The sequence below is a fragment of the Spermophilus citellus genome (assembly GCF_964194105.1).
Source record: "Spermophilus citellus genome assembly, chromosome: 5".
NCBI classification, from domain to species: domain Eukaryota; kingdom Metazoa; phylum Chordata; class Mammalia; order Rodentia; family Sciuridae; genus Spermophilus; species Spermophilus citellus.
In genome coordinates, this window is record NC_138186.1 from 158,965,981 (window position 1) to 158,989,915 (window position 23,935).

The 23,935-nt window shown below is 42.5% G+C and overlaps 1 protein-coding gene across 3 annotated transcripts in view; it reads left to right on the top strand.

Annotated features, from left to right (window-relative positions):
- Positions 1-23,935, top strand: part of MTHFD1L (methylenetetrahydrofolate dehydrogenase (NADP+ dependent) 1 like) — a 191,846-nt gene that overhangs the window by 65,522 nt on the left and 102,389 nt on the right. For all 3 annotated transcript variants that reach the window (XM_081295964.1, XM_081295963.1, XM_081295965.1), the window contains 3 exons: positions 2,196-2,336; positions 5,219-5,287; positions 11,748-11,859. In XM_081295964.1, coding sequence (XP_081152090.1) covers positions 2,196-2,336; positions 5,219-5,287; positions 11,748-11,859 — 322 coding nt within the window. The remainder of the gene's footprint in view (positions 1-2,195; positions 2,337-5,218; positions 5,288-11,747; positions 11,860-23,935) is intronic.

Sequence of the window (23,935 nt, forward strand, 5' to 3'; positions counted from 1 at the left end):
ATGGTGAAAATTTGAAACATCCCCAATGTCCATCAGTGGGACATTTATTGCTATTAAATTATTATATTAATTATTATGAAAATGGAAAGTGGGAAGATGTACCCTGGCACTCATGGCCTCTGAAAACAGGATTAGGAAAGAAAGGGAGCAGCACCATGGTCTTTATCCTTTGTTCTACAACTTTCCTCTTGTTTGCTTAGGCCAGGGAGAGGTGCAGGATGAACAGTGACTGTGATGTGTGGACTGTGTGACTGATATTGACAGGCCCTTTACGTACTTCAGCACATTCAGTTTATAAATCTGATTTACCAGTTTAAAAAAAAAAAGTGGGTTTTTTTAACTGACTCGCCCAAGATTATATCTCATATTGCTTTAGGTGTACTTTTAAGCAAAAAAAAAAGAATCATATTTAAAAGATTTAGCTACATTTTTTAAAACCATAGGCTATGGAGAATATTTTATGTCAATAAAGGTAAATCTATGTCATCTTTTTATGTTTGGTACCAGCACCAACCACTGAGCCACATCTCCAGCCCTTTTTGGTTTTTGTCTCGAGACAGGGTCTCAGTTGCTTAGGACCTAAGTTGCTGAGGCTGGCCTCAAACTTGCAATCCTCCTGCCTCGGCATTCTGAGCCACCAAGATCACAGACATGCACCACTGCACATGGCTACATCATCATTTTTAATGGTTATTACAACATCTCATCTCATAAATGTACCATAATTGATTCATCCAGTTCTCTCTCAGTGGATGTGTAGGGTATTTACAGTGTTACATCATCCTAAATAAGCTATAGTGAAAATAATATGAATAGCTCCCATCCTCCACAATGTGCATGGTACAATTAGTAAAGTGAATAGTAATATTTAAATTGGCCAAATTTGTTTCTTTTATTTTTATTATTATTACTTTGGTATTGCTCAAGTTGCAAATTTTGAAATTGCAACATACAAATGAAAAACTGTATATGTATTACAAATTCCTCTTATTTACACAGTTAATGTTGTAAGAGATTCACAGTCTCATATTTTATATAGGAAAATCTCAATATTTTAGTCATTTTCTTATATGCATGATTTATAATATAATGGTATAGAGTCCTAGATTTCATACAACAAAAAAGTCACTTGCATTTGGAATTTGTTATACTGAGAAAGTAATAATTGAGTATGGCTATATTTGACTTTCAGGTGATATTTTTTTTCACTGACTAATGCAATCTTAACCAGGAAGGAGCCAGAAAGCTCCTTATTTTCTTCATTTCCTCACTTGTCAGTGGCGGAAATGGGTAATAAAGGACTTCCTAAGGCAGCCCCACCAGGGCATGGCCATTTTCTCCCTGTTAACTTGCACTTGTCTGGCTCACACTCCCCTTGGGAAGAAGAGAATTAATCTGGAACTCAATGATGTGGTTTTGTCCAAACTTTCCTAGTGTTGGAATCATGAGGGGGTGGCACACATTCCTTGGATCCCTTTTGGTTCCCCTTGGACTTTACACAACCTGGAGTCGGAGCCAAGACAGAGGAACAGGAAGTCCTAGGAACTTTTCACAGAAAAGTCGCTGCTGCCTGGCTTTGCTGCTGCTCCAATCAACTCCGTGCCACTCTTTGACAACTCTGCTGAGCTCTGACTCTGGGAAACTAGTCTCCCGTGCACCAACCCAAAGGGACCCTCTTCTTTTACCTTCTGTTCCTCATCTCTTTACTGGACAGACAAATGTAGCCTCCTAGACAGTGGAGGTAGCTAGTCGGCTGTTCATTAATTCAGTCAGCATTCATTGAGCAACTACTGGGTTTCACATATTGTCCTGCCTGAGTGAATCCTTCCGGATGACCCCTGCCTTCATGGTACTTCCAGCCTGGTGGTGGAGACACACGGTAGATGGGTAATGACTTTAAAACTTAATTTCAAGTCTGAGTACAGTAGCCAAACACATGGTGCTGTGAGCAGGTCTAACAGTCCCCATAGCCAAATCCTGGCTCAATAGTACAGTGACAGCGCGGTCATGCCAGGGAGGCTACCCTAGATGCGCCAAGCACAAGACCTTGTGCGCTCTGCACACTCAGAAAACTGCTACGTGTGTGAGCACGGCCACTGAGGATGGCCTCCAACTTGCTGAAGTCCAGTGCCCCGTGGACACAGCCATCCTGATGGCTCTGCAGCTGACCACGACCTTTGCTTTGGCCTATTTAGGCGCAGTTTGACATTGCGGTGGCCAGTGAGATCATGGCAGTGCTGGCCCTGACTGACAGCCTTAAGGACATGAAGGAGCGGCTGGGGAGAATGGTGGTGGCCAGTGACAAAAACGGGCAGCCCGTAACAGCAGACGACTTGGTGAGTATGACTCAGAGAGCTCGTTGTCCATCCAAACAACGGAGATTCTGGCCAGGCACAGTGGCCCACACCTGTAATCCCAGCGTCTCGGGGGAGGCTGAGACAGGAGGATAGCGAGTTCAAAGCCAGCCTCAGCAACAGCAAGGTGCTTAGCATCTCAGTGAGACCCTGTCTCTAAATAAAATACAAAATAGGGCTGGAGATGTGGCTCAGTGGTTGAGTGCCCCTGAGTTCAATCCCCAGTACCTCCCCCCCCCAAAAAAAAGAATGGAGATTCTTCCTCATGTGATGGGGTGCAGAAAGCTTCTGCACCCAGGTTATTGGCCTCCCAGCTCCACAGTGCTCTCATGAGCATTTATCACATGACTACATGGCGGCAACCAAAACACATCGAATTCACTTCCATTTTTGCAAATCTTGATCCCTGCTTCTGCCTAGGGTAGGATGAGGTCATTCCCCAGCGGTTGGGGGCTTATAAGAAATGTACAATATGTACCTGCCTTTTAAATCAAGGGCAAATCACCTTTCCAAGGCACAGAACTAAGTGGTTCTGCAGTGGGAAGATAAAGTTAAAACTGGCACATTCTCGGCACCAGCCTGCTCCCCAGCTTGTTAACGTTGTGTCTTGGGTTGGGGTTTCATGTTTTAAAAGCACATCTCAGCTTGCTCAACCTTACTCTTCCGACCTTTCTTCTGAGTGGAGCGACACTTTCTGTACAGCTCTCATAGCGTCATGGCTCCCCTCTGACTCCTCCTGCTTGTTCCTGTTTGCCCAATCTCCTTTCTCCTGTTCCCCCTGCTAATGTGAAACCCAGCAGTGCCGCAGCGGTTTCATTGCCTGCCCTTGTCTCCCAGGGCGTGGGGGTGGCACAGGTCTGTTCAACGTCATTCTTGTCCATTGAAGCTTCCCCGCAGGTGGAGTCACAGACGCGTGGGATTTCAAATACAGACTGACTCTTGAAAAAGAGTTGTGGAAAGAGACAGGCAAAGTAATATTTTATTCATTAATTCCAAGGTCCTAGGGTGTAATTTGAATCTTTTGCCAAAGTGCTTTGAAGACTTTTGGGCTACTTTCGAAGAAACGAATCCAAGTGACTCATCTGGTAGATCTTGTCAGGTAGAATACACGTGTTTACATCAGCAGCCCCATGGAGTACGTAGTAGACAGCTTACAGAGGGAACCCAAATTCAGGGTGCTGAAAAAAATGCCATTTAAAAAAAAATTACCAAAAGCTCACTATCTCTAACCAGTTTCTGTATAAATATATTTCTCTGTATTTTTTTAATCTTGGGTAATAACAAATATGTCAGTTGTAGTTTGAATCTTAATCCTCAAATAGTGTTTCTTTAATTTATGTTCAAGAGCGCTAAAATACCCCAGATTCAGACCAAATCCAAAGCATAGCCTTTTACAGTTCTTTTGGGTATCTCGTTTGCAAAAAGTGCATAATTTCTTTAAATTGTGCTTCATCCAATTGGAGCATTTGATCATTGGTCATAGGTAGAAATTGGAAGGTGGAGTTCAGGAAGTTTCTTCCAGATCTTTAATTCTGAGATACCCTGGAAGAGTATGTCCAGACTCTTCCTACCATTTTCACAGATGTAGAAGGGTCAACCCCATTCCTCCCTTAGTCTCTTGATCTGGATTGATTGGGCTGTCACGTCCATGCCAGGATAGCATATCAAATGTAGGCAAACTACTGCTCTTCTCCTGCCTGTTCCAAACAGAAGACGAATGTCTGTGAGTCCTTGCCGTCTTCCTGTATTCATGAGGGGGGTGGTTACATTTCTTGTGATATATATTTCCATGGTGAGGGAGAAAATGGATTGGTTTCTTATAAATCTTAAACGATGATTATAAAAATAGAAACTGATCACACAGGAGAGAAACAATGTGTTTGGCGATAGAAGCAGAGGGAGAAAGCCCTGCGCTCTGGAGTGGTGCGGATTCTCTGGATTCTGGCACCTCGGTGTCATATCAGGGGACGTGGTGAAGTGCTGCTGTGTGTTCTCTGGCGCTGTGCCCAGCAAGGAGTGGCACCTTAGTTTTTGTTTTTCTTCAGAGCTACTCCACCAGGCCTTGGCTCACGCGGTTGCCTCACCCAATAACTGCTGACCGGTGTGCTGAAAAAAGCACCATCCTGTCCAGGGTCTTTAGCAAGGAGAGAAGGGATTTTTTTTTTCTGGAAAAAGAAATAAATGGTAGCATTTCATTTAAAATAAAATTATAGACTGGTGACATTCTTGGGCACTTTCCCTGCTAATTCTCAGGCTTCACCCCTGGTTTGCTTCCTTCCTTCTAAAGGGGGCTGGGGGGACGCTTCCTAGGGGTGAAAGGAAGCAGCCTTTGTGTAAAGATGGCATTGTGTCACTCTAGAGAGCCAGGAGCCTTTCAGGGGCACCTCCTATGGGTCAGGGCTTACAGGGTGCCCCTAGCCTGGGCCCATAGCCATTTCCCTTGACCTCTCCTGTTCCCACTCTGTAATAGCCTGGAGCCTGGCTTCACTTCTTATTTCTTCAGGCAATAATAAAGCCTTTGGTAATGAAAACATAATATGCCTAAATCGCCAAAAAGCACTTGGAGGCGGCTTGAGAGGTGTTTTGCATGGGAAGCCTCTTAAATGCCATCAAGGAGGGTTTGGGAAGATCAAGGACTCCTGTGTCCTCACACTCTTCACATCTCGGGTTGGCTGCCACCCATTCTTGGCCCTGGTGGGGGAGAGGTGGACAGAAGCCGCAGTGCCATGTCCCCCACAGCCCAGGGGTGAGGGCAGCCTAGGAATGCCCACCTTGAAAGCAGGCTGGGGAGAAACAGCCAAGAGATTCAACATTGCCTGAAGGTCTTTTGTCAGTAATCTAAATGTTTTTTTTCTCTCCTGTAGGGGGTGACAGGTGCTTTGACAGTTTTGATGAAAGATGCGATAAAACCAAATTTGATGCAGACCCTGGAAGTAAGTGATTTTCTTTTCATGGTAACTGTTTATAGCATTCACCCTAATTGAATTGCCTGGATGTCACTGTGGAACGTGAGCGTGGCCAGCCACCATGGGCCAGGCAAGGAGCATCCAAAGAGCTTCTTGATCACTGGGGAAAAAAAAAGATAAAAGTGAATTTATAGATTCTTAGATATGATTCAAATCTTGGCTTAAGGATCAGAGTGGAAACTTGGGAAGCTGATCTCTGCCTTAATTTTCAGTAGGTTGCACAGGTGCATTGGCATGTTGTTTTCTGTTTTGCCTTTGGTTTCTTTCCTTAATTTAATCCTTCATAATCACTGGGTTTTGGATTTTGTGGTTGGTTTGCTTATTTTTTCTCATAGAATGATAAATGCTGAGAAGTGTTTTTTTCTAGGAAAGTGTGCTGTGCTTGCTTGGCTTTTATGAGATAGGGCTTTTGTACTCTTGTACAAAAATATTGAACTGAATTTTTTGTTCTGTCTTTACCAAACTGATTTTTTTAATAATAAGAGTGTCTATTTGAATCTAGTTTTCCAGTCACTCATCTGGTTTAGCAGTTGTCTAATTCCTTCCTCCTAGCTAATTAGACCCCAGGATTGGAACCCAAATAAGGAGGCAGCATGCAGGCCAGGTTGAGCAGAACACATGTGCAAGGGTGGGCTTGGGGTGGGGGACCTGGTGGTATGGGTAAGTATTTTCACAGACAGCTCTCTGGGGGAGAAAAATCTCTCCTCTGTATCATTTGCCAGTCGCCGTGGTGTAAAAATTTCCACCGTGGTGATTTCTGGCTCCCTGCAGATGTCACTAGGCTTGGAGTTGGGAGAAAATTTGCCTCATCAGTGGTGCAGATGGGGTATTTGTTTTCAAGCTGCAGTGGAAAAGGGAGGTGGAGGTGACCAGAGGGCAAGAATGTTGGGGTCACAGTGGAAACCCATCCATTCATTCAGCTGGTATGAAGCTGTTTGAATGGATGCCCTGCCATTTGCAGCTGTGACCTGGGGCAAGTTATTTAATATCTCAACCTGTTTTCTTCCAGTGCAAATGGGGGCAGGTGTGACAACTAAACAGACAAGGGTACTGTGAAGACTAACTATTTATTTAACACATAACATGGACCAGTTCTTACCAGGTGCTTGGGACACATCACGAAACAGTACAGAGTACCTGTCCTCAGAGCCTCCGCCGTGGTGAGCAGGCTGACAGGAGACCTGGAGTAGACACCCGGCCTGTGAGTTGGAGGCAAGGGCTGAGGAAGGAACATCAGAGCGAATGAAGGGGCAGGTGCTGTGGGGTGTGCACCTGTGTGCCTCCTTGCCCACCTGTTCAGTGACACCTGGGATGAATGCAGAGTAGGGTCTGCAGGGGCTGAGGCCTCTCCCCACCACACCTGAGTCCTCCCTCCCTCTCTCCCGATCATCTCACCAGCGTGCACACATGCCCCCGGAGTGGGCTGTTTAAAACCTAGCAAACCATCCTAGAGCCTCCTGCAACCCTGTATCCACACTCAGCTAAGGGGGCAGAGGATTGGAGCAGTCGTATTCCTTACGTCCATGTCTTATCTAACATGGGAGCTTCCACCTCCCCTCACAGCATTTGTCAAGGTCACCTCTCCTTCCTTCTGACCAAGTCTTCTATCTCTGTCCTTTCCTTAACTGACCCTCCCCAGGCTTGATCCAGCTGCCCACATCCTCCTTCTGAAGCACCCATTTCTCTGACTCCTGGACCTTCTCGCTGGCTTTTCTTCTATCTCCTTCTCTGGCTCCTCTGCCCATTCCTGAGCTTTTGAGGACCTGACTCTTGTTCTGAATCTGCTGAACCTGGAATCTCAGACCTGTAGGGACAGTTATAAAGATGGGACCAACTTAAATAGAAAATAGGACCTTTGATTCTCAGTGTTTTAGTTAGCTTCACATCACTGTGATCAGAAGACCTGACATGAACAACTAGAGGAGGAAAAGTTTATTTTGGCTCGCAGTTTCGGAGGTTCTGTCCATGGTCAAGCAACTCCTTGGCTTTGGACCTGAGGTCATGCAGATCACAGCAGAAGGGCGTGATGGATGGAAGCAGTTCTGGACATGGCAACCAGGAAGCAGGGCGGGAGGAGGCGGGAGAGAGTGCTCCACTTACCAGGGACAAAATATAAGCCCCCAAAGCACAGCTCCAGTGACCTACTTTCCCAGCTACACTCCATCTGCCTATAGTTATACCCAGTCAATACATGTCAGTAGATTAATCCACCAGTTAGGTGACAGTGCTCATAATCTAGTCATTTCACCTCTGAACCTTATATTGTCTAACGCATCAGCTTTTGGGGGATGCCTCATATCTATACCATAACATTCCACCCCTGGCCCCCAAAAGCTCATGGCCATCTCACAGTGCAAAATACACTTAGTCCCTCTCCAAGAGTCCTCATAGTCTCAAGAGTCCCAGCATTGCCCAGAAGTCCAAATCCAACATCTCATCTGAGACTCAAGGCAAACTCTTGGTGCTTTCCCCTGTAAAGATCAAAAGCAAGTTCCATGTGTCCCATGCGTCATGGCACAGAGTAAACATTTGCATTCCACAAGGGAGAAATAGGAGCATAGAAAGAAAGGATTGGGCCAAAGCTAGAACAAAATCCAGGCAGGCAAACAAGTCCTGTAGCTCCAAGTCCAGCATCTGGGGCACATAACATAATGGTCCCTCCAAATGACATGTGTACCTCTGTCTCTGACCTTGCTGGTTGCAGTCCGCATGGCCTCTCTCTTGGCCTGTTGCTGCTTGATTCTGCAACTTTCCTCTGCAGAAGTTCCTCTACACTGGCATCTCTTCATCTTGGGGGTCTCCACTGCAGCTTGTCTTCCTTCTCACATCTTTGTGCATCGCTCTCTCAGGGGCTGCCTGCAGCGATGCCAACCTGCCACACTTTGGCCTCCCGGGCTTTCCTTTTTAATCTTGGTGGAAGCCGCCATGACCCCCTAACTCCAGCATCCTACAGAACCTGCACCACGTGGTTGGGATGATCTCCAGTACTCCCTGTTGAACACACATGATTGTTAGTCCCATAGCAGTTTATCAAGGGCCACCTCTCCATAGGTTGCCAGAAGATAAGTAGTTGGTAAGCAGCCAACTATTTGAAGTGTCAATCTCATAAAATGTTTAGAAAGTATGTTATAAAGATAGTTCATAGTTTTTTCATAATGAAAAGCTAAGATAGCTCCTGTTTTACTTTTCTAAGTGTTCTATAGAAAACAAAATACTGAACTCAAAATATTTTTATACCTTTGAATTAGACATAGCTTGTTTTAGACCCTGAATTGAACTCAAGAGTACTGTATTTTACAGCTACACCCATCATTGAATGTATATGTATCCCTGAGTATGAATGTCTAACAATGCTGTTTTAATAATTTTTTCATTCAGTCCCCATACTGGGAGTTTCAGAACCAGAGCCCTAGTCTTGATTTAATCATCCATCCCCTGTGTGGCCTTGAAGAATTCCCTTAGCTTCTCTGGGCCTTTAGTTTCTCATGCAAAGAAGAGGTTAGCCTCTTCTTGCATGTGCTCACACATTATCTGGTTCTATAGTTTCTAGCTAGAACCACATTTATTTATACAAAACTATAACATGATTTTGCAAAGTGGAGAATAGAAGGGTGGTTCTCAGGGGCTGGAGGGTGAGAGGGAGTGGGAAGATCTTGGCCACACTCTACAAAGTTCTGGTCAGACAGGAGGAATAAGTTCTTAGGATGTGTTGCACAACAAGGTGACCATAGTTCATAATAATGCATTATATTTTTCAAAGTTGCCCAAAGAATAGATTTTATATGTGCTCACTGATAAATATGTAAGGTGATGGATATGTGATTAGCTTCATAGAAAGTAAATTTGCTTGCTATTCATTACTATGAGAAATAGCTGAGATGATCAATGTATAAAGACCAAAGCCCGGTTTGGCTCACAGTTTTAGAGGTTTCAGTCCCTGATGTGAGTTTGCCCTGTTGGTTTTGGGGGCTCTGGGGAGGCAGGACACCATGGTGAGAGTGCAGGGCAGAGCAGAGCTGCTCACCTCATGGTCAGAACTCAGAGAGAAAGAGGTCAGGGTCCCACAGTCCCTTCAAGGAGACTCTACCCATGACTATAAACTTCCAGTAGACCCCCAGAGTGCCAAGTTGGACACCAAGCCTTTAACCCATGGGCCTTTGGGGGACTTTCCAAAGTCTAACTGCAGTATCATTCTACTATGTGTATCAAAATATCACAGTGTGCCCCATAAAGACATAAAACTGCTGTCAATTAAAAGTAAAATTTCTGAATACAAAATGTTTTTGCAATTTTGTAGGTTAGTTATGTAACTTAGAAAATAAGAAAGATTTGACAGTATAAAAGTCCTTTCCTACTGTAAGTTGTATTAGATCTGGTTGGAGTGGTCTTCCAGGAAAAGCAATGTTTATGCTGATTCGATCATACCCTGTCACCTGTGTCCCCTGGAGACCAGGGCCCTAGTGCTTCTCAGACAGATGGCTGTGGTGAGGTTGCAGTCTGTAGAGGGAGGCCAGCTGCCCATCCAAGGATGGAGCCTGTGACCTTGTCCTTGTTAAACTTGGCCAACTCCTCTAGCTAACCATAGGCAACAATGTGCTCAGACCAGCAAGAATAGGAGGTGATGGGGACTTTGGGGTCTTTATAAAAATGCATTTTTCAGAGCACTTAAAGGTCTTATCTAGCTGGGCACAGTGGCACACAACTATAACCCCAGCCTCAGGAGGCTGAGGCACAAGGATCTCAAATTCAAGACCAACACAAGCAATTTAACGAGATCCTGTCTCAAAAATAAAAGGAGCTGGGCTGGGGATGTGGCTCAAGCGGTAGCGTGCTCGCCTGGCATGCGTGAGGCCCGGGTTCTATTCTCAGCACCACATACAAACAAAGATGTTGTGTCCGCCGAAAACTAAAAAATAAATATTAAAAAAAATTCTCTCTTTCTTTAAAATAAATAAATAAAAATAAAAGGAGCTGGGGAGGTAGCTCAGTGGTAGAATATCACTGGGTTCAATCCCCAGTACCACACATTAAAAAAAAAGAAGAAGAAGAAGAAGAAAGAGAAAAGGAAAAGAAAAAAGGTTTATTTAGGTAGAAGTGAGCAATTGTGGATTGTTAGGTGGTGATGTCGGCAGTAAGCCTACGTACTTCTCCATAAACCTGTACACCTGGGTTTTATAGCCCTGGCTTTGTTTCACATACAGTGCTGTGCACTTCTTGGGCCCTATCTCATTCTCCCTCCTGGGAACATCACGAGGAAAAATAAAGAAATAGGGAATCACTTAGTGGTTTTGAGGAACTCTCTCTTATTTCAGAGATGATTTTTCTCTCACTAACCTTCTTCCTGCTGTTGTTCCGCGTCCTCAGCTTTGAACTGTGTTCTGCCAACAGCCCGTCACGGTTCATGGGAATTTTCCATGGCTCTCAGCCCCCAGCCTCCCACATTGCTCCCTGCCTTCCCCGGTGTCAGCAGAGGGGCAGCCTGTATTTTCACAGGTGGAGTGAAGCTATCATATGCACAGACCATCAGGGCCCTGGCTGGGCTCAGAGTAAAACCTAAACACTTTAATGCACAAGGATAAATTCTTGTGCATTAAAGGCTAAAGTCCATTTTCATAAAGGCTAAAGTCCATTTTTATCAATAAAGGAAAATAAAATCATTTAAAATGAACATATTAACAGATTTTGTCTTAATAATTAAAATCTAAAATTTTTAGTGAAACCCTTTTTTATTGTCTTTTTTACTCTGACATTTTTACTATGAGTGCAATTTTTCTTTACTTCAGTTATCTTAGTAGTTACTGTGTTTCGAACATAGATGATTAAACCATGAGAAAGGCTTAACAGAACTTTTAAAAATCAGAAAACAACTTTACTATGAAAATAAAAGCAGCCTAAACTTAATCTTTCTGTAGGTGGCCTACGGTGATTCCCGCCATTCATTAATTGTTTTGATTTTTTTTTTTATGCTTACTTTAGATTTCTCTTAAGTTGACTAATTTCTTAACTGGAAAAAATTTGAAAGTCTCTTAGTTCATTAGAGTTTTATTCTATTCTTTCAAAGAATACGATGCAGAGCAGTGTGAAGTAAGGTAAACTGTTAATTTCCTGGTCACTGAGATAGCAAACAGTAGCTTATCAAAATTATAGTAGGAAGTGGCTGTATTAGAGCTTTCTGCCCCTGGTTCAGCATTAAATGTAGAGTAACTGTGTTCTAGAATACATTAGAAATTTGGTCTTTTGAGTGAATCAGGGAGTTGTAACTCATTTTTGAAAGATTTTGTGCATTGAAGATAACAATGTAAAAAAAGACAGAATGACTTGAATCATTAAAACACCTAACAGTCTGTCCCACATTGTGTGCCCCAGATTTATCTTGGTTCCCTTCTTCCATTTGCCTTCGGGGGTCTCACCTTGTTCTCCTCTGCAGGGGACACCTGTGTTTGTGCATGCCGGCCCCTTTGCTAACATCGCCCACGGCAACTCTTCAGTGTTAGCTGACAAAATTGCCCTGAAACTGGTTGGTGAAGAAGGATTCGTAGGTAAATTGTTGCTTTTCAATTTTGTTGTTGTAAAATGTTGATGTTAAAAGATAACGACTGGGAAATCTGTCCTTGAAGACAGATTACTATGTAGGCTTTTCCAACTCTTGAGATCACTACATAGTAAAATTATGTCGTGGTTGAACTGTAGGTTCTGAGGTCTCCTACGCATGCATTTGAATATACACTCTAATGCTTGTCAAGTGAGTGACCTTAGGCACATTGTAAATGACACAGAGCCTGAATTTTGTCTTCCGAAAAATGGTGCTAACTACCATTTCTGTCAAATTCATAAGGTTAGGTGGGTGACTAAATAATGTCATTTAGTTTCCATAAGCCTATAAAGTTTGATAGAAACTTAATGAAGTTATTTAGCCTTGCAACAAATGTTTGTTGAGAACCTACCAGGTACAAAGCCTGCTGCTCAGAGCTGGGATCTAGAGGTAAGCAAAGCAGACCTAGCCACTGCCCTCATAGCGTGTACCTTGAACCTACTGTAGTAACAATAGGACCAACACATTGAAATCACTCTTTTCCTGGAATCCTGGTGTGTTTTTGTGACCTAACAACGAGGAGATAGATGCCCAACCAGTAGCCTTTGGAGTTTGATCCAAGAGGTCTGCAGACTTTTTGTCCTTAAGGGGCACCTGCTATAGTTTGCCCAGGCAGTGCCAGCCCCAGTCCCCACCTTGATAGTAAGGCTGTGAGAAAACAAAACAAACTAGGATTCATGGACAGGTACTCAATCTGACATATGAGGAGTTAATTGGCAAGTGCGCACCTGGCAGCCAGTAAGTCTCCTTCACCACATATGGGACCTGGATGGAGTATAGCAGGTGCTTCATTCACACTTAACCATAGGCCTTATCTCAACTCAGAAGAGAGGTATTTTACTATTACAAAAAAAAAAAAAAAAAAGTCTGCTGGACAGAAAAACTAACTTTGCACTTTTAAGTTCCGACATCATTAAGTTCATTCAGGGTCAAGACTTGTTTTAAGAATTCTTTAGAGATAGGAAGTCAAGATCAAGTGAGATCTATGTAAGTCCATTCCTCAAGGTCTGTGTAATACAGCAATCATGCTGCTTTAGTACCAAATCCACTGCTTGAGTAGCCAGACGCGCTGTCTAAATGGATTTGCTCGATTGATCACGCATAATTGTAGAGCTAATGGACCAAGAGGCTGGGGAAGGGCAGCACTGAAAAACTGGGCACTAAGTGAAGTAGTGGTTCTGGTGCATCGACTGCAAATAAAAGAGCTTGTAGTAGCAAGCACTCTGTGCTGTGCTGACAGAGCTCTCTGCCTTGCCCCCGTGCTCACTTCATCAAACACATATTTATAGAATATGTATCATCATGGCAGAATGTCTTTAAAGGTACCTGAGGATGTATGCAAAGCATGCTGACTGTTTGTTTGACCTTGGCAAGCCATTGATTCTGGGTGTGCTTCTTATGTGCATTCTTGTCTGCTAATGAGAAGTTGGACCAGATGAGGAGTTGATAGGGGTAGGAGGCCAAGAACCCAGAGAAAGCTATGGGATTTGGTAGGTGTGGTTGTGCATGCCTATAATCCGAGTGACTCCATAGAGGAAGGAGGATTGCAAGATCAAGGCCAGCTTCAGCAATTCGGTGAGACCCTGTCTCAAAATTTAAAAACAAATAAATAAATGAAATGGACTGGGGATGTAACTCTGTGGTAAAACCCTCCTGACTTCAATCCCAACTACCAAAAAAAAAAAAAAAAAAATATATATATATATATATATATATATATATATATATATATATATATATATATATGATCAGAGCCCCCACTCCCTAGTGTGACTCTTGAAGCAACTAATTTTACTTCCCTAGGCTCAGTTTCCTCTTTAGATAAAAAGAAAACACTTAGTTACAGTATTTTAATAAGTAATAGCCAGTGAGAAAGTGATTTGTAAAACGGGAAGCTATGTAAATGTCAGCAACAATGCTCGTTATTTCCCTGATGCCTTCCTTCTTGTGTGAGAGGCTGTAAGTGGGAGTGCCAATGAACTAGTCTAAGGACTTAGAATCTGAACTCTAGAGTCAGAGTACCTGGCTCAACCACTTCCAAGTCTTATGAACTTAAACAAGTTAACCCTTCTGTGCCTTGGTTTCCTTATCTGTGCAATGGGGCTTTTAAGAAGACTTGCCTCATAGGTTTAAAAGGAGGGTTACATGAGACTATGCATACCTCGTCTCAGGACAGCACCCCATAATTCTTGGCTACTCCTCATTGATAACTGTTTTCCCCATTTTTACTTATTTGAGGAAGACAATGATTTTATTTTTAACTGTAAATTATACATGATATAAATTTACCTTAACCTTAACCATTTTAAAATGCACAGTTCAGCAGTGAAGTACATTCACATTGTTGAACAACCATCCCCGGAACTCCTTTCCTCTACCAAACCTGAATCCTGTGCCTGTTAAACATTCCTCATCCTTCCTCCTCCTAGCTCCTGGCATCCAGCATTCTACCTTCTGTCTCTATGGATTTGACTCCTCCAAGTGTTCCATGTATGTGAAATCAGGCATTTTTTTGTCCTCCTGTGACTGGCTTATTTACTTAGCAGAATGTCCTCAAGTTTCATCCAGTTTATAGTATGCGTCAGAATTTCCTTTTGTAAGGTTGAAAAAAAATCCACTTAATTATTTACCACCCTTTCTCTATTCGTTTATCGGTGAACATTTGAAAATCTTGCTTCCACCTCTTGGCTGTTATGAACAATGTTGCTATGCACATGGGTATATTAGTAGCTCTTTTTATACCACTTTTAATGTCTAAAAATCCTGGTCTATTATGTATAAATATGTTATTTATATAAACATGCTCAGACCACAAGACACTAGCCCTGCGGTGCTCTCACAAAGTACATCTATGCTACTTTCCATTGGTACGTCTGCCCAAAGCCTGCTTGTGGAATAGCAGGAACAGGGTGTGGTCAAGAGACTCAGTCTCTCCCCCTCTGCCTGCTCAGGCCTGCAGTGGAGCAGGGTGATGGTTCTTCCCTGCTGGGGTGAAGTGTATGATAGTTCTCTCTCACTCTCTGGTGCTGTTTGATCCCCCTAATTTTTTTTTTATTCTTCTCACTTTCAGTCACAAGAATAGTGACATTCTAGTAAACAATGTATCATATAAAAACCAAAGCCTCCAAATTTCATTCAAATTTAAGCTCCTTCCCTTTGCCACTTTAGTCCTCCTGACAGCAGGAAGAAGGTAGCAATTTCTGTCACCCATGTCTTCTCTCAGCCCTTGCAGGTTTGAAGCTTTGGCATTGGTGGTACCCACCCAGCCTCTTCTAGCCAAAGACCCCCACACTGTGCCCAGTATCCCCTTTAGACAATTGCACTGCTTCTTCTACTTCTGGTCTCCAAACACTGCAGACCTTTGATCTCTTCCAGGAGATGGGTGTTGGTCTTCTAAAGCTGCCCTTACTGCCTGGAGGAGAGGGAGAAGCAGCCCCTATCCTTCCTCTGACTGGTGGGAAGGGGTTTGGGGTTTGGGATTTGCATTTGGCACATTGTATGATTTTCTTTGAAGATGTTCTTTCCCAGGTTCTAAGGTTAACTGTTGGGCTGAAGGATGCAAAATCTATTTTCAGACAGGTTCTTTGCAGATCCTGCTAGATCAGCTAGCATTATCCTTTTGCATGTGAGCAATTGACATCGTTTTGGCATCTGAAATAAAATAGAGACCACTAGAGGCCCATTTTGACATGCTTCCACAGATATCAAATGCAGTAGGCATAAAGCTTATCAGAAGTCTCAGGAGGAATTTATATCCCTTTAAAAACTGTTGTTTATCAGAGATTGTCTTTCTGACCTCATGGTAGGGAAGATCTGTTAAGAAAAAGATTGATAATTTGGATGCCAATAAAATATACTCTGCATGGAGAAGGATACAAGGTAAAAAGGCAGGTTGACAGATTGGGAGGAAACATTTGCAAAGATAATAGACATGATTAGTGTTCAGAACAGTATAGGACTGGGCGGGTGGCTCAGTGGTAATCTAATAGAAAAATGAATGAAGCATTTGGAAAGGCCCTTTGGCAGAATTTCTGGGTAAGACTGAAAATGAACAAATGACCCAACAATTTCATTTCTATGTAGAAAAGAAAGCAATTGGAAATATATTGCAGTCCTTTGAAATGCTTCAGTATACATTTGCCAACCTTCCGCTGCATTAGATGCTAGCAGCTGAGAATCAGGATATATGACACGTCTCTACCAGTAAATGCCAATGTGGTACAAAAGGCAAACCATGGGCAGCACCTGGGCAGTGGGCACTGTGCACATAGGAGCTTGAGTGCTCCCTTGAACAGTGAAGAACTTTAGGAGGAGCTGGCGTCTCCTAGGCAGAATTTCCTCCATATTGCTGGTTTTGCTGAGGCACGTTTAGTCCAATTTTTAGTTCTATCCCAACACATAAAAGGATGAAATTATTTTGTCTACTCTGAATAATTATTCTAAGATAATGGAATCAATAGTCCATTTAGATTTGAGAGTAGCATTTATTTAATTAACTGCATGCATTTGTCAGACTAGAGCAAAATGCTTCACAAAAATGAATTTTTGGAAAAGAGCTGTGGTCACCATAACGGCTGTTCACGAGTCACCAGTCCTCACACGAGTCTACCTAACCTCCCTCTCCTACTAAAAATGCAGAACTTCCTGTGGTGTCAAACCCTAATTGTGTGTTATTTTTTCAAAGAACAATAAAAGCAAAGTAAAAGAAAGACAACATTGACTTTTTTGATTTTTTTTTCTTTTTTTTTTTGATACTGGAAATTGAACTCAGGGCCAGTCAACCACTGAGCCAACCCTATTTTATTTAGAAACAGGGTCTCACTGAGTTGCTTAGTGCCTCAGTTTTGCTGAGGCTGGCTTTGGACTTTCGATCCTCATGCCCCAGCCTCCTGAGCCACCGGAATTATAGGTGTGCACCACTGCACCTGGTGATAAGTTTTGGATTTTTTAACCATTATTTCATATTTAAACTGTGTGAATTTCAAACTTACACATGAACTGTGTGTGTGTGTGTGCGCGCATGTGTGTGTGTGTGTGTGTGTTTCAGTGTTGGGAATGGAACCCGGGGCTTTGCACATGCTAGGCAAGCGCTCTGCCACGGAGCTACATCCCAGCCCATTGAACCTTGGATTTTTGAAATTTGTTTTCTACTCTCTTAATTGGTTTTGATTCCTGTTTTCCTATGAGTATACACTTGTACATCCTCATCGCCAGGGGTCGTTAGTGACAGTCACAGCCAATAGGGATCTGTGGATAGACTTAGGGAGTCTACAGCCCCCTCCCATAATTAAATACTGGCTTGCACATGTGTGCCTGAGGGCTTATTGTTTTAAAGAAGAGAAAGACTCCATAGTGCTCATTAGATTCTCAAAGGGCACCGTGACTCAGGAAAGATAAAGAGCTGTCGGTGTATGGCTCTGGCCTCATGATGTCACATAATCTTATTCACTGTCCTGTGATCTGGGCTCAGGTGGCCTTCAGTGCCCCATCCACATTCAACATCAGTCACCCTCATCCAAAAGTGCTTGTCAGGAAGCCACCTCGGTGGTCGCAAGCCTTTTTGCCCTCCACAGGGAGTTACCCAGATCTGGCTGTGTGCCCGGGTGCTGCCTGGTGCATGGGCACCGACACACGTGCAGCAGAGAGGTGCCAGACCAGCGCCCACAGAGCATGCCGGAGCCCTGCCTCGAATGTTTCAGGATTAGGATTTGGAGATCTCATGAATGAGCACAGCAGTGCCAAGGAATGCTCAGTAGGGCTGGGAACCAGGCCTAGTCACTCACTATCCACACCCGTTTTCTGGGGCACCAGGCCTATGCCAAGGCCCTCACGTCTTCTCATTTACTCCCAAGTCTTGTGGGGGTCAGTTATTATCCCCATCTTACAGATGGTACAGCAGAGGCCATGACATTTTAAATAATACTTCATTTATGTAGAAGAAAATCAGACCAAACTAAACGTTCCTGTATTTTCATCTGCCCTTTTAAAAAAAATCTGAGCCGTGTGCGGTGGTGCATGCCTATAATCCCAGTGATTCAGAGGCTGAGGCAGGAGGATCACAGTTGGAAGCAAGCCTGGGCAACTTAGCAAGGCCCTGAACAACATAGTGAGACCCTGGCTCATAATAAAAAATTTAAAAACAGCTGGGGAGGTGACTAAGTGGTTAAGCACTTCTAGGTTCAATCCCTGGTACCAAAGAAAAAAATCTGAGCTCAAGCAATCTTCCAATCTGTGAGCTTGAATGCTCCAGGGCCTCGGCCTTTGACGTTATTGAAACACGCTGATCTCAGCCTGGGCTCCACTTTGTTATGATAACTTCCTTTTTTTTTATTTTTTTTTTTTTGAGTAATCATACAATTGCATCAAGGATAAGTGGTGGCCTATTAGAGAGCCTGGCTGGAGGTCTGTGCCTGCTTAGGGAACCGCTCTTCACAGGTGGTGCCTTTAACCCTGTGTTCAGGAAAGCCCACCCTATGGGAGGCCGGTCCATGTTGTCCCAAGTCTATTTCTGCCCTCGGTGCCAAATCTCATTCTTCCCTCACGCTCTGTACTGGCTTCTGTTCTGCCTACTGTACTTTGTCTTTTCTTCAAACAGCTTCTCCTTGGCCCTTAAAAAAAAAAAAAAAGAAAGAAATTTAAGGGAATTTTTCTGGTTGTACACTATTTGAGAATGTATATTAGTTAAAATACAAATACCTATGTTCCTGCCATTCAGCTTCATCAAAAATTCAATATATTGCTACGTGTACTTTAGAGCTTTGGGGCTTTGTTTTTGTTGTTGTTTTGTTTTTTGTCTTGTTTGTTTGTTTGTTTTAAGAAATAAGAGGTTAAAGATATCGTTCCCGTGAGCCTCCCTGCTTTAACATGGTCTGGCCCCACCGGACCTCAGGTTGAGGCTGGGAGGTTGGGTCAGGGGTGTGAAGCACTCATGAATAGCCTCACTCTGTACCACAGGAGTCGGTCCCCACTCTTGAGGGACTGGGTGTGTTACCACAAGGCTACCCTCAGTCTTGCCTCTGTGCGCATGTGCTTGCCTTTCCGCTTTCTGCCATGAGGCCCACGCCACAGGTAAAGAGATGCTGGTGCCAAGCTCGGGACTTCCAGAGCCTGGAGCCAAAATAAACCCCTTTAACTTGTAAGTCACCCAGGCTTAGATATTCTGTTATAGCAACAGAAAATGAATTCAGACACTTCTCTGATCCTATTTCTTTTCCCCACCCCCATAGTGGGGGAAAAAAAAGATTTGAAGGCATATTGTTTTTGATACATTGGTGTCACTCCTGTGTGTACGTTTATTCTCTTATCACATATGTGTGTACAAAGATCTACAACAAAGGTTTCCAAACATCTGTTTATGATACCCTTAGTGATTTAGTGGGTTTTTTTGTTTGTTTCTTTGTTTGTTTGTTTTGACAGCCACCCAAGTCAAAAGAAATATCTAACTCCTCCATTGAGTAAGTAGTAGTTAGATCCAAACAAATTAATGGTTATTTGTGTCCTAACAACTTAGTAGCTGTCTGAAAACTAAAAGGAAAAAACATAAATCATCTATTCTTAAATAACCACCATCCCTCATTAACGACACATGTGTTCTTGGTGGGCACTAACAACCCCCTGACCCTGGGAAACTGTCCACACCCACAACCTAATTTCCTGTTCAACATTGATTTTCACATAGTTCTTGCTTTTAACTGTAGTGACTGCTTCAAATTTAACTTTGAAAATGTACATTGTCATTGAAAAGGCACTAATGTCGACTCGGTCAACCACCTCAGAGTAGTAGGACTTGCAGTGTCCAATGAGTGTCAAGTATTGCTATATGGCCCTCTAGAAAGTAAAATGTTAGTTAGCCTCAGCAACTTAGTGAGGGCTTTTCTCAAATTTTAAAATAAAAAACAAGTACCAGGGATATAGCTCATAAGTAAAGGACCCCTGGGTTCAGTCCCCAATACCAAAAAAAGAAAAGTAAAATGTCCCACAGGTCCTCTGAGTTCACTCCAGTGCCTCATGACACCTCTGTGCATAATCTGGGAACCACAGACATTCAACGTTTTTGTATCTTATTGTTCTATCACAAGGGTCAGCAAACTTTTTCTGTAAAGGTCAAGTAAATATTTTATGCTTTGTGGGTCAAAAAGTCTCTGTCACAAATACTCAATTAGGAATCAGCCAGATAAAACATACATTCATTAGCTAGTTTTTGCTTATGAATGGGTGTGACTGTGTTCTAATACATTCTATTTATGGACCCTGACATTTAAATTTTATAGTTTTAATACATGATGAATTATTATTATTCTTTTTTATTTTTTTAATTTTTAAAATGTGAAAAAAAAATTTCAGGTGAAACAAACGCAGGAGGCAGGATGGATTGGTCCTGTAGGCTGTAGTTGCCAACCCCACTCTGTGTAAGTTGGTTTTTTTGTTGAGCATTACATTTTTGCATGGATGCCTGTCGCTGTGATGAAGCCGCCTTGCTTTGCCTTCAGTGCAGTTTCCTTTGCATGGAGATAGCATGTGCATTTGTCCTGGTTTGTTGAGGGGCTTTGATAGTCTTCCAGTGACTGCTGTTACCAGTGACACTTCAGGAACATTCTTGTCCGTGTCTCTGAGAAGATATGTGAAAGGTTTTCAGAGTGGATGGTGAGGAGTGAGCTTTGGGAAGTGAGAAGGTATGCTCAGCATCAGCTGAATGGATGAGCCAAACTGTTCCCCTAGTAGTAGCAATTCATATTGCCACCAATTGTTATGGCATTTCCAGTTTCTTCACATTTTTTCCCCAAAATTTGTATCATTAGGGTGTTTGTTTTGTTTTGGCTCCAATCCAATTGTAGTGAAATTATATTTCTTTATAGTTGTAAGATGAAACATTCATGGGCATTTCCAGGCATTCATGAATTGTCTATTTTCTATTGTACTATTTATCATTTTCTTATGAACTCATAGAAATCTTTCATACATTCCAAATATGAGTATTTTGCTGTTACATGCTTCTTCTCCCATGTGTCTTATCTTTTAAATAGGTTTATTGTACCTTTTCTTCCCTGTTCTCTTACAATTTCCACTTTGGAGGAATCACAGAAATAATCTTTTACATTCTCTTACAAAATGTTACCTCTTATCTTTAGGTCTCCGCATCATCTTAGAATCTGTGTTCAACTAGGAACGTTGTTCCCCACGTGCCAGGTCCTGCAGTGTCTGAGGCTTATATAGTCGTAGTCAGTTCTTTTTCTAGGTGTTCCAAGCATCTTCTCACTCTAGCTCTCTACCTGTTGCTGCTGAGCTTCAGCAGTGACATAGGCTTTCCCACAAAACAAAAGTCTCAGTTTAGCTACCTCATGTCCATACTAGGAACTGTTAAGAGTCTAGTTCTGACTTTTTGTCATGAAAGTTCACTTGTAAGTTTGAAAAGAACATAGGGCTGGGGGCGTGGCCCTCCTGTGTTCAATCCCTAGTGCCAAAAATAGAAAAGAATGGCTTTAATTTTATGGTCAGATTCTACATTATCCATTTACTTTTCCATTTTTGCAAGATTCTTTGAATAAAATTTCTTTACCTGGAATGCCTTCAGTTTATCTCTTGAATAGAGGCAAGGGGGACCCATTTGGATTTGCTAATGTGCATATTAAATATGAAACTCATCCAAAGGTATTAATGACATGAGAAGAAGGAATCTTCACTTGTCAGGATGATGGGAACTGAGAGATTTTGCAGCCTGGCTCAATAGAAGTAGTACATCATGGTAGCAGTTTTTTAGAATTGATTTTCAGAAGAAAAATATAAAACAAATGTCAAATAATTACCAAGCTTCCTTCCTCCCTCCCCTTTATTGTGATAAAATAACAAGAACAAATTAGAGGCCTAGCTTCTATTTATTTTTCTCCATGGGTTTTTTAGGATCTTAACTATTAGAGTTTAGGGTTCTCTCTGGTCCCACATCTCTGCCTCCCCTCTGAAATTACTCATTATGCTTACATAATTTCTAATTGCTGCTACCTTACATATATTGATGTGTAATTTTGATGACATAATTTCTAATTGCTGCTACCTTACACATATTCTTTTGTATCAAATATTTCATAAAATACAATTAAAAACTAGGTACCTATAACTTTTATAACCTGATCTTTCAAAACTTCAGGGGAACTATATTAGAATAATATTTGGGGTCATTCTGATGCTAATATAATTTCTTGGTCATTTTCTACTTTAATGCAATAAGAATCTGGATGATAGAGATCATTTGCTTCAGAGCTGCTAAGCATATTAGGTTGCAGGCTCCAGTCACTTGGGTTTGAATTACTCTTGACCGTGTGCTGTCTGTGACCTTGGTTTGGTCACTTAACAAAACCTCAGTTTCTCCAATATCTACCTGATGCACAGTGGTGCTGGATAAAGCACGGACGTTGGCACAAGCTGTATAGATGGATGCCAGCTACCATTGCACTTCAAGTTACAAAGGAGCGATACTTCCCAGATGAACCTTCACAGATACTCTTTCAAGTAAATATCAGTACGCACACAATTTTTATACCTCTTTTTCAGTGCTAGATATTGAACCCAGGGTCTCGTGCATGCTAGGCAAGTGCACCCCTAGCCTCTTTTTGTTTTGCTTTTTGTTTTGTTAACAAAGCCTTTAGAATGATCAGATCAATGACTATAGAAAATACTACTAACACTATTTGGTGTGTCCTCATACAGAGGCATCTAGGACCATCTTAAACTTACTTGGCATACTTAACACCTCAAATATATTCTTGGTGCCAAAAGGAACGCTAATCAAAATGTTTGAATCCTTTTCTGAGGAAGACTGTCACTGCCAAGGATAGTGAAATTGGAAACTTTTTGAAAACTACAGTAGCTAAGTCATTTAGTGTATGTTACTTTTAGCCAATCTTGTCAAGTCCATAGATCCTGATCATGTAACATCTGATTATTCCTCTAAATTTACTTACATTAATGAATGCCGGTCAATAATGCAGAACTTAATTGAGCAATTTTTTAAAATGTATTTGCCTTACTTTTTTTTTCTTCTTTTGTCCCCCCTAATACTGAGGATTCAACCCAGAGATGCCACATCCTCAGCACTTTTCATTTTTTATTTTGAGACAGGGTCTCATTAAGTTGCCCAGCTGGCCTCAAACTTGTGATCCTCCTGCCTCAACCTCCCTCAGCCTCCCAGGTAGCTGAGATGACAGGTGTGTGCCATCGTGCTGGGCTGTTTTTCAACTCCTAGCCAATCTCATGGAAAGGCCACCTGTGTCACAGGCTGACTCTCTGTGGGACTATCCTGCGTGCTGTAAGATGTGCAGTGTCCCTGGTCCCACCTGTCAATTGGCCATAACTCTTCTCAATCCCTGAGACCACCATTTGTGCCCCCATGGTGCTACCCACTCCATGGAGATGTGACAACCCTTCCATGCCCCAGTTCTCCCATCTGTAAAACGGCACAAAACACCGTGGCCTACCAGAAAGGCCTTATGTGGATGACAGACATGGGCCCCTGCATCTTTGCTGATAGTAAGGAGTTCACTTTCCTTCCTGGGGACTTGCTGTCTGTCAGAGCCTGCTCGGGGGTTTGTGTGCTGACTCATTTCATCGTTGTAACAACTCTAGGAAGTAGTGACCAGAAGGACCCTCTCTGTCCAGATAGAAGACCAAGCAGCAGAGTGAGGTGTTTGCTCAAAGACAGGCAGCCAGAGCCAGGGGAGCAGGGATTTGAACCCAACCCTGAGCCCCCAACCCTGTCTGCCCTGCTGTGCTAACCACCCCTCAATCTTCCCTTTCATTCCATTCTCTCCTCAGGAAGCCCTCTGCATTGCATATAATAGGCACTAAATAAGTGTTTGCGTGATGAAAAACAAATAGTACACATCAGGTAACTGAATGACTAATCTATAGTGTGTCTAAATGGCCACCAGGCTTTTATGGTGAGCATAAGCATATTTGCCACATAGTTTGTTGAAGCAGTAATTCAATTAATTTAAAGAATAGTTAAATAAAAAAGCAAAAAAAGTTTTGAA